This window comes from Phalaenopsis equestris, unplaced genomic scaffold (assembly GCF_001263595.1).
Source record: "Phalaenopsis equestris unplaced genomic scaffold, ASM126359v1 Scaffold000096, whole genome shotgun sequence".
NCBI lineage: Eukaryota > Viridiplantae > Streptophyta > Magnoliopsida > Asparagales > Orchidaceae > Phalaenopsis > Phalaenopsis equestris.
This window is the reverse complement of record NW_018164538.1, coordinates 484,031-501,864: the sequence shown is the minus strand read 5'-3', so window position 1 is coordinate 501,864 and position 17,834 is coordinate 484,031. Positions and strand designations below refer to the sequence as shown.

At 33.8% G+C, this 17,834-nt stretch overlaps 2 protein-coding genes and 1 pseudogene across 2 annotated transcripts; 2 read left to right on the top strand and 1 right to left on the bottom strand.

Moving 5' to 3' along the window:
* Positions 1 to 671: 671 nt before the first annotated feature.
* LOC110020452 (endochitinase-like) lies at positions 672 to 5,245 on the top strand. Its single transcript, XM_020718561.1, has 3 exons — positions 672 to 1,017; positions 4,302 to 4,458; positions 4,684 to 5,245. Exons 1-3 carry the CDS (start codon positions 711 to 713, stop codon positions 5,087 to 5,089), a joined length of 870 nt encoding a protein of 289 aa, XP_020574220.1. The 5' UTR covers positions 672 to 710; the 3' UTR covers positions 5,090 to 5,245.
* Positions 5,246 to 9,518: 4,273 nt separating this feature from the next.
* On the bottom strand, positions 9,519 to 10,338 carry LOC110020400 (annotated as a pseudogene).
* A 2,656-nt stretch (positions 10,339 to 12,994) lies between these two features.
* On the top strand, positions 12,995 to 13,494 carry LOC110020456. Its single transcript, XM_020718567.1, has one exon. The coding sequence runs from the start codon at positions 13,054 to 13,056 to the stop codon at positions 13,336 to 13,338; it is 285 nt and encodes a 94-aa protein (XP_020574226.1). The 5' UTR covers positions 12,995 to 13,053; the 3' UTR covers positions 13,339 to 13,494.
* The last annotated feature ends 4,340 nt before the right edge of the window (positions 13,495 to 17,834 follow it).

Sequence of the window (17,834 nt, the reverse complement as noted above, 5' to 3'; positions counted from 1 at the left end):
TTAATAAGATTTAAATATTGCCCCAGCCCCCAACATCCTACAGTTGCGTGATTGAGGTTCTCAAAACGACTCTTTATTCGTGAACAGCTCGTGCTCGGCTCGCGAACACAAAATGTGTGTTCATGCTCGGTTTGCACGAGCACACATTTTATGTTCTAATATAAACGAGCCGAACACAAATGTTGATATTTTTTAACGAGCCATACAAGAGTCGATCCAGGCTCGCTGGTGTTCCGCTCGTTTACACCTCTACTAATGAATAATAAAACTATACTAAAATATATCAATTATGTATTATTTGTAAATTTACTTTTCTCTATCATCCAGTCTCCTAGCACAAATTAATTATTTTGATTAGACTCAACCTTAGATTAGGGGTAACCAAATTGCTCTCTCTTAAAAAGTAAAAAAATCTGAATTTGGGAGTGGTTAAATCCCAACTAAGTCCAGCCCTGATTTATTCAACCATTAATTTTTTGAAAAATATCAAAACGTTTTTTATTGGATAGTTTGAACAAATTTGATCGATCATTAATTTATCATCGTATCATCGGATCCTCCTTCAAATCTCCCGTAACCATCCATGACCGCCAGCCTCGTGAAAATCGTTTATATTTTTCTCCGGCGAACTTACGACCATCATCATGCGCCCATATATACCAGAGATCAAGCAAAACTAGCTAGCTGCTACAATAATCAAGCAATTAAAGATGAAAGTTTTGGCTCTAGCCTTGCTCTTGTTGCCCTTCTTGGCCTCGTTTCTCCGTCATTTCGGGCCGCCGGAAACAGGGGAAGCAGATGGGCCATGCGAGAGCGTGAGCTCAATCATCAGCCGTCAGATGTTCGAGGAAATGCTTAAACACCGCGGCGATCTCAGGTGCCCCGGCAGCTTCTACACTTACGATGCGTTCATCGCCGCCGCAGAGGTGTTTCCCGGCTTTGGAAGAACCGGCACCCTCGACATTTGCCGGCGAGAACTTGCGGCCTTCTTCGGCCAGACTTCTCATGAGACCAGAGGTAGGCCGCATGCACCACCTCTTCCCATCAAATGACTACAAGTAATTAATCAAAACTTTATATTTAAAGAAGGGACTCAATCGTACTTATAGCTAATTTATCATTTAAACTTTTAACATTAGTGTATATTAGTATATTACCGAAGAAATCAATTTGATAAGATATGGATCTCGATGTAATTTCGATAAAATAATTTTGAGAGTTAATTTTTAAATTGGAGCAGTGATTCAAGCAAATGTAAAGACATAGTCAAGTTTAGTGACTCGATGAAATAAAACCAAGACATCAAAATTGATCAAATTTGGAGCCCAAATGAGCTTATATAAAACAACCAACGGTCACTTGAGTTTGTAGATCTAAAGAATCTTAGAGCTCTAGTTGATGTTTAATGTCGATAATAATTAATGGTCACTGTCATCTACGCTCAATTGTTGGATTATCGTTGTCTGATCGTTATCTCTTAACCTTCATCACCTGACTTTGATTGCCCAATTACTATTGACAAATCATTGTCACCAAATCACCATCATTTGGCTACTATCACCCGATCGTCATCATCTATCACCATTTTCTGATTTTTAGTAATCGACCACCGTCATTTGACTATCATCATCCAAATAATGTTATACAACACTGCTATTTAGCTGTCACTCTTTGTCCACCATTAATTGTCATTGTTCAACTATTATCGACTAATTACCATCATCAGACTACCATAACTCGTTTGTCATCATTTGATCACCAACATCTGATTTTCATCATCATCTTTTGACCATCATTGCATCATCATCACTCAATTGTCATAACCAGATGATCTTCTCTTGACTGACTTCTTTCAACTTTTATCTTCATCTCTTATTACTTTCATCAAAATCATTAGAGAGCAAGCTAATATGAAGCACATAACGTTATACTCATCTTCAATAATTAAATGGAAGAGTGAACTATTTTAATTTGAATGAACAAAGTGGATTATCTTACCTAAGCTAGTTGCATGATTTTTCTCTTTTGGTTAGATTTTCTTGAAAATATCTTGGGACTTTTTCTCTTTTTATTATTCATTTGTTTATGTGGGGAACTTTTGTGTTGAGCTTAAATGACAAACTTGCGTACTCCACTGTCGTGGAGTTTAAATGCGCACAAGGAGACAAGATTAAATTCACTTGTGCAATGCTAAGATCAAACCCCCACCACAAAGATTGTATGTCTTCAGAAACAATAATAACTATAGCTACGAGATATTCATTTTGGTAGAGATATACTAGAGCACAATGATGAACTATATTATGCAATTGTAGGATGGTGTTTAACTTCGATTAGGAGAGGACATAAAAAAAATAAAATATGTGAAAGGAGGAAAAATATTTTCTCCCAAATCTACATTTTGTGCTCATGGTAGAGATGCTATAGTACGTGTAATTAGAGAATATATTTTACAAATGTAAGACAATTTTTAAATTCTATTAGAGGAGTAAGAGCCCAAGAATTAGAAATTATATAAGTCCATCTATATTGAAGGAAATTACCTTCCTAAAGGTGAACTTGACCTAAGAGAATATTTATATGGAATTTCTCCTAAAAAAGAACAAGGAGAAACATCTAAGGCACATGCTTCATCAGAGCCTACAACTTTAAAATAAGTACTAACTTCTTCCACACCTAGATCATCTTATACTATTAAGAAGCTCAAACAAAGTATTCTTGAAATTAATATAGAAGATAGCCACATTAAGTATACACCTTTTTCGCTAGAAATATATTTGGAAAGAACAATTTTCTCTAATGAATCCCATCTCACAAGAGAGATCTATGAAAAAATATTAATTCAATTAAAATGTATAGATATGCACCATAGCCTCCATGAAGCAATTCAACATGTTTGTGCAGTAAATTTGTTATACAAAACATTATTTATCATCATTATTAGAGACTTAATTCATATCAAGATAGAATTTTTTTCTATCATCTAATATACAACAATGCATTTGAGTAAATTATTGAAATTAGGTAAATGATATGACAAAATCATTTTATATAGCGGATTTTAAATAAAGAGGGTTGAATTATGTCGGTGCAAAATTAGATATTGTGCCTAACAAAAAAAATATGCATGTACGAATTCTGGGTTGATTTATACCCAAAATTAAAAGATGTAAAAAATGAGGATTTGGCCAAGGGATAGACTTTAGCTCATTTCCTTATTGACTATCAAATTTATTGGATCTGGCCTTGAAAAAATTGTCCAGGAAAATAACAGTTTAATCTGTTATGTCTGTAACGATAATTTTTTATAAAGGGTGACATTAAATTAATGAAAAAGAAAAACTTGAGCAGATTAATAATATTCTTAAAAAATATGAAGCCACTCAAAACCCTGTAACTAATTTTACAGAGATTTATTTTGAAGATATATTTTATACTTTTAGGCGTAAACATGCTCATGAATCAATGGATCAAATTAGAAAGAGAGTGATTTAAAATTGTGATGAATAGTTTATGAAAATCTATCAGACACCACTCATCCAAAAAAAAATAGCAACGATAAATCCATGAGAGATTCAAAAGATTGGACAGATGAAGGGCTAGCCCAAATTACTCCTTATGGTCCAAGTGATCAAATGTCAAAATCCAATGGAGGAAATGACGGAGGAACGTATTAACAGTCAGCTGACGTCTATTAGCAGTTGTTAATACTTGTGGATCTTACCCACCAATAAATGTTTGATGTAGTGTCATTTCACTAAGAACTATTCTCTCCACTCATGGAGAAAATGTTACATTAGGACTCTGGATATCCGAACAACGGCTCGGATGCAGCGAGGAGGGCGGAGGTCCGATTCCTCCCCTACGCCGCTGCATCTGGGCCGTTTTCCGAACATCCAGTGTCCGGATGTAATATTTTCTCTCACCCATGACATTGTTGACGGATTACTCTCAACTTTTGCTCTTTTTTCTCCACTAATAATAGTGGACTGCTGTTATTTACCATTTTCAGTTTACAAATCTATTATGTATGTAATATAAGGCTATAAATAATAGACTTATATTGTTTGTGAGTATGCATGTTCTGAAATAAGTAAGTTTTTAAAGAGTTCAAATATGTAAGAAGCTCCATCATATTAGACTGCATATCTAAATTCGTTAAGTCCTCTGAATAATTTTTAATAATATCTTCTGCTCGTTGTTTATTCTTGTTTTATTTATCTGGGTGTATATATATATATAACATGATATTAATCATTTATTTTAATAAGATGTATTAATTGATTGTTTCATGAAAATTGGTGGTTGGAGTGGTGCACCTGATGGGAAATACTCTTGGGGATATTGTTGGATCGAACAACTATCTCCACCGTCCATCTATTGCAACACCACATATGTCAAATATCCCTGTACCGCAGGCAAAAGATACCATGGTCGCGGCCCAATTCAACTCACCTGGTAATTTCTCTCTAATTTGGTGCATTTACATACATACCATCTAATTTTATATATTTACATGTTCAACATTTAAACATTACTTTAATTATTTATACCACCAAAATCTTTGATATATCACATCAAAATTATCATATATCTAACTTTTAAGAAATAAAATAATAATAATAAGATGAAAGCCAAGCGATGAAGAACTCTCTCAAGCCTCTAACTGAAAGAAATACTCAGGAACTTCAACTACGGGCGGGCCGGGCAATATCTGGGTTTGGACCTGCTCAACGACCCAGACACAGTGAAGAAGAACGCAACGATCGCCTTCATGACAGCAATGTGGTTCTGGATGACAACGCAGCCGCCGCGACCATCATGTCACGACGTGATCACCGGGCAATGGATCCCTTCAAGCAACGATACTGCGGCGGGCCGCCTGCCAGGCTTCGGCGTCATCACCAATATCGTCAACAGAGGGGAGTGTGGTCATGGCTACGACAGTCGAGCTGCCAGCCGAATAGGCTTCTATGAGCGTTACTGTCACATATTGGGCACAGATATGGGGAACAATTTGGACTGCTATAATCAGGAACCTTTCGGTTGGGAGTATGTTGACCCGATCCCGGCTCAACCCATGCTTTGACCACATTTAGAAACTGAAGGAGTTTTTATCTAATACTTACATATTAGATAAATAAGAGCAGTTAAGTTTAATTATTATATAATGGTAGACATGATGGTCACGTCCATGCAGTTTGAGTTTCCTAAAGTTGTGGAAGCGTGTAATAATTTTCTTAGAATGAGATGATGATAACTTCATTTCTGAGAAGAATAAATTTTATGTTTATGTATGAGTGCCTGTCTTCTTTGTTGAGAAAATGTAATAATTTTCTTAGAATGAGATGATGATAACTTTATTTCTGAGAATAATAAATTTTATGTTTATGTAGAGTGCCTGTCTTCTTTTTCTTTTAATTATATATAATATCTTTATAATTTATTTAAAGAAGAATTACATAAATAGCATTCAATTTTTATGTATTTACATATCAAACATCTGAACTTCAATTTTAAAATTGTGATATTTTTAATGTGATGTTGAAAAGATATGAGATGACTTAATTTTATTGATGAAAAGATGGGTATAAATACACATTACAAGACTTACTGGTAAGAAAAACAATAAAAGCATAATGCAGTAGAGAAGGAAAGGGTAACTTCCCAATTTGGACAGATTCTTTTGCTCCGCTTCGATCCAGAGTAGAGAAGGAAAGGGATAATAACAAAATATAAGAGACAACTAATCTCTCTAATTTAAGAATAGAAATAAATAGAGATTTGTCCCTATATGGTATATGAGTCATACCATAACACAATTTTTATGTATTTACATATCAAACAGCTGAACTTCAATTTAAACATATATAGCTCCCTTTTAAAAGATTAAAATTGTGATATTCTTAATGTGATGTCAACTATTTGGATAATATAAATGTACAAACAAAATTTTGATGTTAGATATGTAAGTATATGTGAATTGGGTGGTATGTATGTAAAAGCCCCTTTATGTAATTACATTTATGCTATTTTGTCGAACTCTGCTTAGAAAGGTTAATTTGAGTCAAGCAGAAGTATTTTTAACCCAAAAAGAATAATGTTATTAAACTCTTTTTAGATCAAATGGCATTGAAAGACTTGCTTACTAAAGGCAGAGGACTCAATTTGCTCCAGAAATTTAAATGTTAGAAGACAATATGATTTGTCCTAAGATAAAAAAAAAATAATGAATTTTATGCTGATGACGTCGGGAGTACAATAATAATTCGTGTGACTTTCTATGAGAAAAAAATATTACGTCCCAACATTTGTTCATCCGGGTGATGGCGTGGATCACACCACGCCGCTGGAGAGAGGCATAGCGCGATCCAAGCTATCTTCCGAACATGCGTCGTTCGGACTCAATTTCTTCTCCTATGCCATGACCCGTAAAGTAGAAGGTGTGCTCAGTCGTCGTTACTAGAATTCATTGGATGCTGACAACAACAGGAAGTGCAATGTTCATGCTGGATCTGAGAAAATGTGATAGTGCCCAAATCAAATAGGAGTAGGGATGCACGTCAACTTCACTAATTTTAAGACGACCCAGAAGAGAGCTACTCATTGCTGCCGGTTGATACACTCGTCGACAATGTAGTCGCCTACTAGATAATGAGTTTTTGTACACTTTCTCCCAAGTACAATCAAATCAAGATGAAACTATCTAATGCTAAAAAGATAGCATTCATCAGTCATCACAAGGGATGGACAATTGATCCCTAAACATTATTTCTTAATACTTTCTTAGCTAACACAAAATCATTTTTCTCCTGCTCCTCATGTTATACCCTTTAACTGCTATTGGAGAAGAGGTAATAATGTAATTGTAGGGTTGTGAATGAACCGATGCACTGGATGAACAACTAGAACTTTGCTAGATCAAGACTTGATCAAGTTCGTTTAAATTACTATATAAACAAGCCTAAATAATTTTTAAAAACTCGAAAATTCAATGAACTAAACACGAACATAGTCGAACATATTCATTTACGTTCACGAAAAAATTCATCTATTTTCCAGCAAGTAACTTGTAAAATACTTAATATTAAGCTTGAATATTGCTTGTATCATATATGATATATTATTTAAATCAATTTGATTAGCTAGAATTCATTTATTATATATTTAAAAGTAATGTAATATCATATCAATATTTTTTTTAGCATAATTATTAATTATATAATTATTTTATTATTAATTATTCACTGTTTGAAAATTAACATGATGAAATTTTCAAAGTGAACATCACTTTTTGTCATTATCTTATATCATGCTTGATCCATCTCTCGTTTAATTTTTTCCAGTTATTTTTGTGATTGATGAATGGTTCAGATTATGAGTTACTTTATAATATTAATTTATTTAGATTTTCTTGCTCTTATTTCAATTTTTTTTTCTCTATCTCAGAATTCATTGTTATGAGAATATATAGATTATAGACACTAGATGACAACATGTAGGTTAGTTTATTTAATAATATGATTTATTTAATTGTCTATTTATTTAAATTTGTAAAATTATTTATAATATTTTTTATATGAAAATTTAGATACTTGTTCGAATTTTTAACTTGTTTTCTGTCTCATTTAAATACTCGTTCAATTGTCAAAAGTAAATCAACCACAAATCAAGTTCAAACAATTATAAATTCAAGGAGACTACTTTGACACCTACTCTATATCGGACATTTGTTTTAACAAATAATTGTATATCAAGAAGTTATAAATCTCACAAAGTGGATGCCAAAGATTTTTAAAAGATTTAAAAACAAAGTAATACTGTTTGTGAATAATCAAAAGATAGTATATGTTTAACGAAATATGAACATCAATGAATGATGCATATAGTTCGTGCAAAAAAAATTCAAATTTGATAAAATAAAATAGTTTAACTCTATATTATTATTACTAGATCGTGCTAGAAGATTCTTGACGTTAGAATAATGTCTTATCATCTTAACATTATATGAGAATTTATATATTTTAACAACATTATTTGATAAATTTGTTTGATAAAATTTCTTCCATTTAAAGATTCTTGTGAATCTTAATATTACATCTTTTTTGGTAATTTATTTATTTATTTTTTTCACGTTTCAAATAGAGATAACAATCTGCTGATGTATAGTTTAGATTAAATTTTAAAGCACTTAATGCCAATATATTTTAGATAATAATTATAAATTTCTATTTGATAATAGACATGCCTATAATTTAATGCCAATACGATATAGATTTTAAAAAAAATGATCAATAACATGTCCCTTCATGGAGAAAATATTATGTTCGTCGTTCGTACGTCCGATTGTCAGTATGTAATATTTTTTGCCCTTAAGGACGTCCAATTTCAATTCCAAACAAATCTACTCAAGACTATTTTCATTTTTTTTCTTATATTCAACGAGTGAAATATGTATAGCCAAAATCCAACCTTACTGAAATCAAGCCCAAGACCTAGATAACACACTATGACACACCACAAACTCCTCGGCTCAGCTGTCTAACCAAGTTCGACGAGCCATCGAGTATGAACTGTCAAGTGAGCATTACTCATCCATAAATCGAACTCAACTCGTCAATTCGACGAAGCTACTTAATCAGCTCTATGGTCTATGGGGTTGTTCATTCGACGAAGCAACCTAATCAACTCTATAGCATATGGGGTATATGCTATCAAAGGCAACACAAATTACTCCAAGACCAAATAGACATAGTGTCCCAATGTTCTAAATAAACTTACAAGGATGTGATGAACGTATTAGAAACAGATGAAAAACAGCACTAACCGAAGATAAAATGTCATAAATACTATTAATTATTATATGAACGTCAAAAGAAGACAAAAGTGAAGAATTAGAGATCTCTAGAGAACTGCATAAGAACAACCTATTTGTACAACTTAGGGGAATGCTCTATAAATAGAAAAAGATCTATGCAACAACCAAGTATTGAAATATCCATTCTTCCCTGGATGTTATATCCCTATTTCTTTTCTTCCTTAGTAACTACATTGAGAAGTGAATCCATAGACAAATCAAGATTCAATAAAATGAATATATTAAAAAAATATTGATTCAAATTTTGTTTAATGCATCTATACAAATACCATCTTTCTTATTAAAAAAAAATATAGCGTTTTTTTTTATATAAATAGAAATAGGAACTACTTCATTAGTTATTTCAAATACTGTTGAATAAATACAATAATGCTTTTATGAACATAAAAGACTTTAAACCACCTGAAAACTTTTCCAAAAATTGACATATGAGAAAAATTAATATCAAATGACAATATTCACTTGTCAAACAATCAAAGAAAATGAAAACCTTTCAGAATGAATCATATGATCTGTAACAGTGACAAAAAAAACATATTAGAAAGAACAGTGAATGCCAACTTTCATAGAGAAAGTTGGGATTGTTGATATAAAGCATAGCCTACCAAACAAAACTTTATTCACAAGAAATATACAAGAACAGAACCTTATTTTAACAAAAAAAAACAAAAAAGAAACAACTTCAACATGTATATTTCACTGTACAACATCTATAAAAATCCAAACAGCCCAATCCCACCTTGCTTGGCTGGCCGAGAGCAGAGATACTGCACGGTAAAGAAAACAAAAAACCCACTTATAACATATTTATTATAAAATGCCAAACCCAAATCTTTCGAGTACTCAAATCCCGAGCTTTAACTCCAACACAGGAGTGGTTCCACCCTCAGCAGCCTCCAATGGCGGCGGCATGTTTAAATCAAGCAAGCAATCACGATCTTGCGAACAGCCAAAAGGTGTCGAAGAGGAAGAAGGAGAAAAATGGGTGCCAAAGCTCCTTCCTTTCTTCCTCCCAATTGAATCATCTAAGGAAGAAGAAGGCAATGAGGGGATAATGACGGCGCCGTTGGGTTCACGGGAAGGACTTTCGAGCGGCGGACCGTTGGCTAGTACGAGAAGGGTAGCGGCGACTTGGTATTCCTCGTCGGAGAATTGGGCTCGCAGGGGTTGCTGCGGCCGCGGGGGGTTGATTCCTCGCCAAGCCGCCAAGCCCGCTCCGGATGGCAGCGCATGTGACCGAACAGAGCTTTCCAAGAGGAGAACCGCCTCCCGCATTCAGTGCACGGCGGAGAGACTTTGGGCTGGCCGGAGTAGTCTGGCTTTCTCCTGCCCCGTGGCTTTGCTGCGGCCGCTAGCGGTTTTGGTGGCGTGACTCGGCGGGGATGATAGGAAGGGGAGAAGATGGGAGGAGGAGGAGGAGGAGGAGGAGGAGGAGGAGGTTTGGAGGTTGAGGCGTCCATGGGCGAAGTCGAAGGAAGCGCACCCTTTCAGTTTTCGGAGGAAATTACAAAATAAAAAAGGGTATTTTACATATATTTAATACATATTAGCGATTTATTTAAATAAGGACTTGTTGCGGTTGGAAATATATGTCCTCATTTTACACATGTCATAAAAAGAGGTAACTGCTCGCGTAGGTCGTTAACAGGATGGAATGAGATGATAACACATTTGCATTGCTCTAATGGGACAAATAAGAGTATGTTAACTTAGCATACATTTTTATTATTATTATTCTTACCGGTAATACATTATAAGAAAACTGTTTATATATGTATTTTTTTATATTAAATTTTAATTTTTTTACTTATTAATTATTAAGTAAGAAAGAAAACCGAAAATATAAGATAATACTAGTATTTTATAATTCAATATAAGAATAGTAATATATACAAAATAATATTATTAATAAAATAATAATTGTAGTAATAGTAAAGCAGAATAAAATAATCTTTTTTTTTAAAAAAAAAGCTTAAAATATTAATAATAAGATTAATAGTAATATTCTTATTATTGTAATGTTTGGAAATTAATTGTAGCTGTAATTGTAATATTAATATTAGTATTTTGTATTAGCAATGATTTGAATAATAATAATATTTAGAAATTAAAATATAAAAAACTTATTATAATAATTTTTCTATTGAACCCAAAAGTGTTCGGAAATCTTTTATAATTTTTTCATGGGCATTTGCATGCATACCAGCCAATGCTTATATATTTACATATTTAAGAGTGATAATTTAATTTTTTTTTACATTTATACCACCTAAATCTTTCATATCACAATGATTTTTTTTTTCAGTCAACCAAACAATTATAGCAAGAAATCACTTTATGCATGCAATTGAAATATATTTTTTTGAATTATTCAGACTATATTTATTGAATACTAATAATTTTTAAGTGTTTTATATAATTGATGCGTGTCGGGAAGTCTGCGTGGCAAAGTAGTGATTTATTGTCTTAACATTGCAAGAAAATCCATCACAAACTTATATGATTAAAGAGTAGTAAGCAAGAGGAGACATCGATTACATGGAAAACCCTAAAATGAGAAAAAAAATCACAAAGTTTGGCTAAGTTGAAATGTTCCAATATGAATGGTTAGTGCATAAGTCTACTCTTCTCCTGAATTAGGGAATGTAAGATTACAAAGTTGTACAATAGTAGTTCACTATTAATAGTTGTAATCTGGTTGTAATGAATGAAGAAGCAGCAACAGATTACAAGAGTCATAGTTAGTTACTGTGGAAGCAGTAGCCTGTCCTAAATGGTGTGGACAAAGGTTGTTACACTAGCTCGTCGGAGAGATTGTAGTTGTAAGCCACGGGGGATGTAGATGGTTTCTTTAGGAGCGTTGATTGACCACAAAAGTCATAGTATGTAGAAATATAACTTCGGGGTGCATTGTTACACCTTCTCCAGGTGGTGTGTCATTGCATCGTATTCTATATTGACGTGTTATACAAGATGATACTTACTTTGTATATTCTTCCGTTACAAGAATCGAGCAGCGGACGATGGTGTTCGACGACGACTGAAAAAGGGTTTGGTAGACGAGGGGGCGACATCATGAGTTGGTGGCGGTGGTCGGAGTGACCTGGAGGCGGCGATGACTGAAGTTGACTGGGGTTGGCTGTGGTTGGAGGTGATGACACAGGATGCTGTTTTGCAACTCTCACTTATGCAAGTTTTGTTCCTCATCTTACCAAAGGTCTAGTCCCCTTCTCATGAGGGGTGCATAACTCTTTTTATAGAGTCCATGTTACAAATAATAAAAGTCTTCATACCACTATTGATCAGACGACTCAAAAATATCAATTTGATCGGACGGTGTTCGTCGGACATTTAAGTGTCCTAATGATATTAGAATTGAGCGATATTGTGCTTGTTGGATTCGACTTGTCAAAACGCTTGATTTAAATATAAACACGTCATATTCAACATATGTTTGACTTTCCAATTATGTCTCAAAAGCCTCCTAAGGTAGTTTAACAACTTGATCGGCTTAACTTGTCTCAGATTAAACCGATTTTGGTATCATTTGTTCCCTCTCATCGAGTCGGTAAGTTAGAATATAATTTTATTGAAATCAGATGAATTTAATCAAAATTTAAATTTTTATGCTAAAAAATTATCTCGAGATTTGTGTCATATCTCGAGATTCGTGTTAATTGTGAAAAATGTGTTGATGACATCAATGATAATGTTTTTAAATGAACATGCTCCCGAGCAAATGAGTCAGCTGGAGATTAGTTTTTGGCTTATCATGTCATCAAATTGGATTCCTCAGCCATTTTTTGAGCTAAACACGAGTCGACACACGAGTCGACTCAATTTCACCGCCCAAACATAACTCAGAAAAATTTACAAAATTAAGTATGCGATTCAAACCAGCAAAGTCTATACCGAGATGCGCCGTGTCAGATTTTATAACAGATAAATATTATAAAATCACTAACTGATATCCCAAAAAATAAATAAATAAATAAATATTAAATAAATAAGGCTTATACCAATCCGTTCGGTGCGGAGGTTGGCCTTCGCTCCACGTGGCGCCCCGAAGACACGCGTCGGCTTTAGGAAACGTCATTGGTTCGCCCGCTTCGAATGCAGATAATAATCCGTAGTTAGCCCAATTCGTTCGTCTTCTCCGACAAGCCGAAGCAGCAATGAGCGAAGCGAAAGGAAAAATGGAAGAACAGAAGCGCGGCACATCGAGTCACCCGCCAAATATCTCCGACATGAAACCCGTTACACACGAGGCTTACGGCGGCGGAATGTACGGCAAGGACGACGTCGAAGACGGCGGGCAGGGGCAGATGAGGAAGCCGCCGGCGAGCGAGACGCAGAGCGCCGATGGGATTTGGGACCGGCCGGCGGAGCCGAAGCACAAACCTCCTCCTTCCACCGGCGATCGTGATCTCGACATCACAGGCCTGTCTTACATCCAATAAACAACTGAAAGGAAATCTTTTTCTTATGGATGCTCGCATTAGGAATGAATAACTCTATCTCATTTATCTTGAATTCAGATCTATGTTATGTTTGCAGAGTTTTTGTTTATAAAGATCTCAATGCATATTTAATGGACGTGTAGAGGAAAATTTTATGAGAAATTTTTATTTTTCCTTTTTTTTTTGGCATTTATTTTTATGGCATGCTTTTTTTATTTTGAAGATCATAATTAATTGTGTTTTCCATGTCGCTTTTTTTAAAAAAAAATTCATTTTGTCAAATATTAAATTGAATTGAGATTAACAAGAGTTCATAATGCAACTTATATATTCATATTTGTATGCACAATCAAAGAGCTTGATAGATCAAAATAGATTGGCTAAGTGGTGAGGAAACTTTGTTAAGGTAGTGAGTGATATGTCTACTTAGACCTGCCAACCAACAGAGCGGGTCGACAAGTAAATTTAGATCAAAGCCTCTTATTAGTTTAATTGTTGCTAACTTGTCACAATTTATCTTTGAACTATTTAAATAGAGTAAGATATTACTATTCCGCACGAGTCAATGTCAAGTGCTTCTGATAAATTTGTCTAAAGGCAAAACCCATAATTCACCAATGAACATTTTGTGCCATGTCACGGATAATTGGACATCAATAAGCTTGACCCCTTATTGAGTCATTGTCTTCATTGGCTTGTCTTATTAATCAATATCAAAGATGTTATAAAATAATTTAAGCTTTGGAAGACATTGTGGCTCTGCATGGGTCGGAAGATATGTCTAATATCGGATGTACTCTTTATGTAACTTTATTATACTTTCTTTACTTCATGCAATCATTATGCATCCATCCATCCATCCATCATATATAAATTATAGTCATAAATAAGAATGGAGGATCATGAGCTCCACTAGAGTCTGGCCCAACAAGGGAAAAAAATTGATTACGTCAATCTTACGCAGAGATGTGTACGTAATAGGGTACACAGACGTTATACGGGGGTTACATGGAGGTTATGAGCGTGTTATAACGTCCTTGTTACTTTCGTGTAACTCACTTGTAACCCGCGCTTTTATTTTATCCATTTGGGTTACAAGATTACAGCGGGGTTACACGGGAGTATCACGGGAGGTACAACGGGGTTATAACCCCTTGTAATCCCCGTGTAACCCCTGTGTAACAACCGTATACCATTTTACGTACGTAACTCCCGTGTACGCTTGACGTACGCAATTTTTTTCCCCCAACAAGTCATAGAAGCATTGACATAAGCTTGGTCTATTTCTTTGAGTCTCTACCATTCTCTCACTCCCTCACTTCTTCTCTCGAATGCTAACATCCATTATTGGAATGATTTTCTAAATATTATTGTTTTTTTTTCTTATTATATGTGTTGTCATTATTAGATTTTCTATGAATAAGAACTTTTAAAAGTACATTGATACAAAACAGTAATTTTTTTTATAAATTTTTCTTTTTAATTAAATAGAAATCAGTGCTCGAAAGAAAAAGTAATTGTAAATGCTACAAATTTCTATAAAACCTTTTGACAGAGTTTATGTATTTTAATTTTTTAAAATTTATTTCATCTTGTTGGCCTCATTTTTGATTAATTTGTTTTCCAAGTATCTTCCATCCGGGCCTAGGAGGCTAGGATTCCCTTCTTAGAAACCCTATGTGGTTAGCTTATCACTGGCTTAGTCTTGTTGGCCTAAGTCAAGCCCATCGGTGGGTTGAGTAGGATCTTGGGATAGCTTAGAAATGTTTTGATTGACAAATTTGAGCTCGAGTTAGTTAATTCAAACTACAAATTAAAATGAAAGTCAACTTAAACTTAAATTTAAATCTAATTAAAAATTAAAATCAAAATTAAATTCAACATCAACTTAACTAAATAAATTAAAATCTAAAATTTAAATTTTGAATTAACTTGAAGATTAATTAAAAGTGGACCCAACTTGAATTTTAAAATTGATTTAACTTAAAATTCAAATCTCATCCAATAAAAATTAAAATTTAACTTAGAATTTTAAATATAATTATATTTAAAATATTTAAATATTCAACTCAAATTAATCTTATCACGAACCTAAACTTTAATTAACTAGAATCCAAATCATATAAATTTGAACCTTAGATTAACTAAATTTTAAATCAATTTAATTAAAAAATTAATCTAAAATGTAAGATTTTGCACCCGTCCGTGCGCCCACACACAGAGATGTGTATGTGTGTGTGTGTGTGTGTGTGTGTGTGTGTATCCTTGCTCATGAGAACAACTTCCCCTTCCTGTGAGTTGTGGTGAACATGTCACCCAATCAACGCCTGTCACGAATTTCAAAAGTTTGGCCAATTTGGTGGCGATGCTCTGGCAGTCAACTTAAGCACCTCTGCAGCATAAAAAATAAGCATATTGATTTGTATTGTAAAATGAATCAGAATTACAATTCTAATTTGAATTAAATGATACAACCTTGAACTCTGAGAACCACATGACACTAATAGCATTGGGGATATGCTTCCAAGAGAGATACAAATGATCGTATATGCTCTGGATGACCTATGTAATGCATGTAACGAGCAGCTTATGGTTGATGAATATGGACAAGAAAAATTAGTTACATAAATATTGAGAATAAGTAAGGAACATAATATAATGTTAAATAAAACTTACGAGTCAGACTCTCTGACAGGATTGTAACCTCACAAGGATGGGAGTCGAGTGGTCAGGCTCATCAGAGGAGGATGTTTGAGCCCAAGTAGGAGGTAGTGCAAAAAGTGGGTGCGGCAAGTGTGACTCGAACTATTAGTTAATGCTCAGGTGTGGCTGCGACAATAGGTGTAGCAGTGGGTGTCGTTGTAGGTGTGGTAGCAAGTACGACATCAGTTGTGGGAGTAGGTCAGGTGTGAGAGAAACAACCCCTTTTTTCTGTTGTTGTAGATGGTCTCTAAAGTGCCCAAGATTGAAACACAAGGCCCCTCAAGTGGCTGGTCGTCATCATCACCTGTGGCATTCGGTAATAGAAAAAAGACATTAGTAAGGTTGTACTTATAGTAAAAATAATCATGAGTATTATACACATGTAAAAGGAAGATGGTGTATAACCAAAATGGAAAACATGTAGTAAATACGCCCAAAAAAAAAAACATCACAAGAAGTATGAACATAGAAAGATGCAAAATCAAAGTAAGACACATTTCACACATCTATGTCTAAAAACAACAAAACTGTAAAAGAAAAGAAAAAAGAACATTAATCCAAACTTACATGTTACTTTTATTTTGTATCATTAGGCGAGCATGTTGTCAATGATGATCTTAAAATTACATTGCAATATATGTGCAATGTAATCAACATCACCTTGGCATTCTGTAATAGGAAAAGACATTAATAAAAGTAGTGCTAATAGTAAAAATAATCATGAGCAGTATACACATTTAAAATGAGGAAGGTGCATAATCAAAATGGGAAACATGAAGTAAATACGTCCAAAAAAAAAAAAAAACACCAGGAGACGTATGAGATAAGTTTCAAAAGTAAACACAGAAATCTGCAAAATCAAAGTAAGACATGTCGCACATCTATATCTAAAAATAACAAAACTAAAAAAAAAGGGAAAAAAAGAGAATTAAATCCAAAATTACAGGCTATTTTTATTTTGTATCATTAGTCAATCCTGTTGTTAATGATGAACTTAAAATTACATTGCAATATATGTGCAATGTAATCAAGCATCACTTTGACAAAAGTGGATGTGCCATTGCATGGGCATAATGAATAAAATGTAAATAGAAAGAGATCCTCTATTAACACAATATATTTGTCATTATACTCACAATGTCTGCTCAACTAAAATTATGGCCATTATGTGAAGTAGATGATTTCACGAGAAACATTTAATTATAGAATCAAGCCCTATGAAAATTTCCTTCTCATATGTCCTTTAACGTCCTTCCTCACCCTCTCATAAATAGTTATTAGGAAAATTTACATACATATCACACAATTCTTATGCATGTACATATCTAACACCCAAAATTTGATATTTATAGTTATAACACTCTGGTGTCTTAAAATTATGCATGAAAATGTGTATTTCAGTCGTGAAAATAATAATAATAATTATTATGATATTTTTGATTTGATGCCAAAGATTTGATATACTCAAACGAATGGATAAAAATCGAAAAAAATATTTCATACAAGCACTTCTTTTATTTCCCGCTCTTACCCTAACTTTACAAGCTGTTCACTTCTATGCATACTGCTCCTCACGGGATATAACAAAGGATTTACGTACAGCTCATCATTAGTAGAGAGCTTTTTTCTAACAATTACCATCTAACTCTTAGCTTTTGGAGTGTTTGCCTTTAGCTTAATTGTTTTCCCTTATGTAACTTCATAGTAAACCATGGGTGGAGTTCCAAGGATATAATTGCAATGTATTCTAAAGTCACTTGAATACATCAAAAAATGCCCTCAATAAGCTTTGA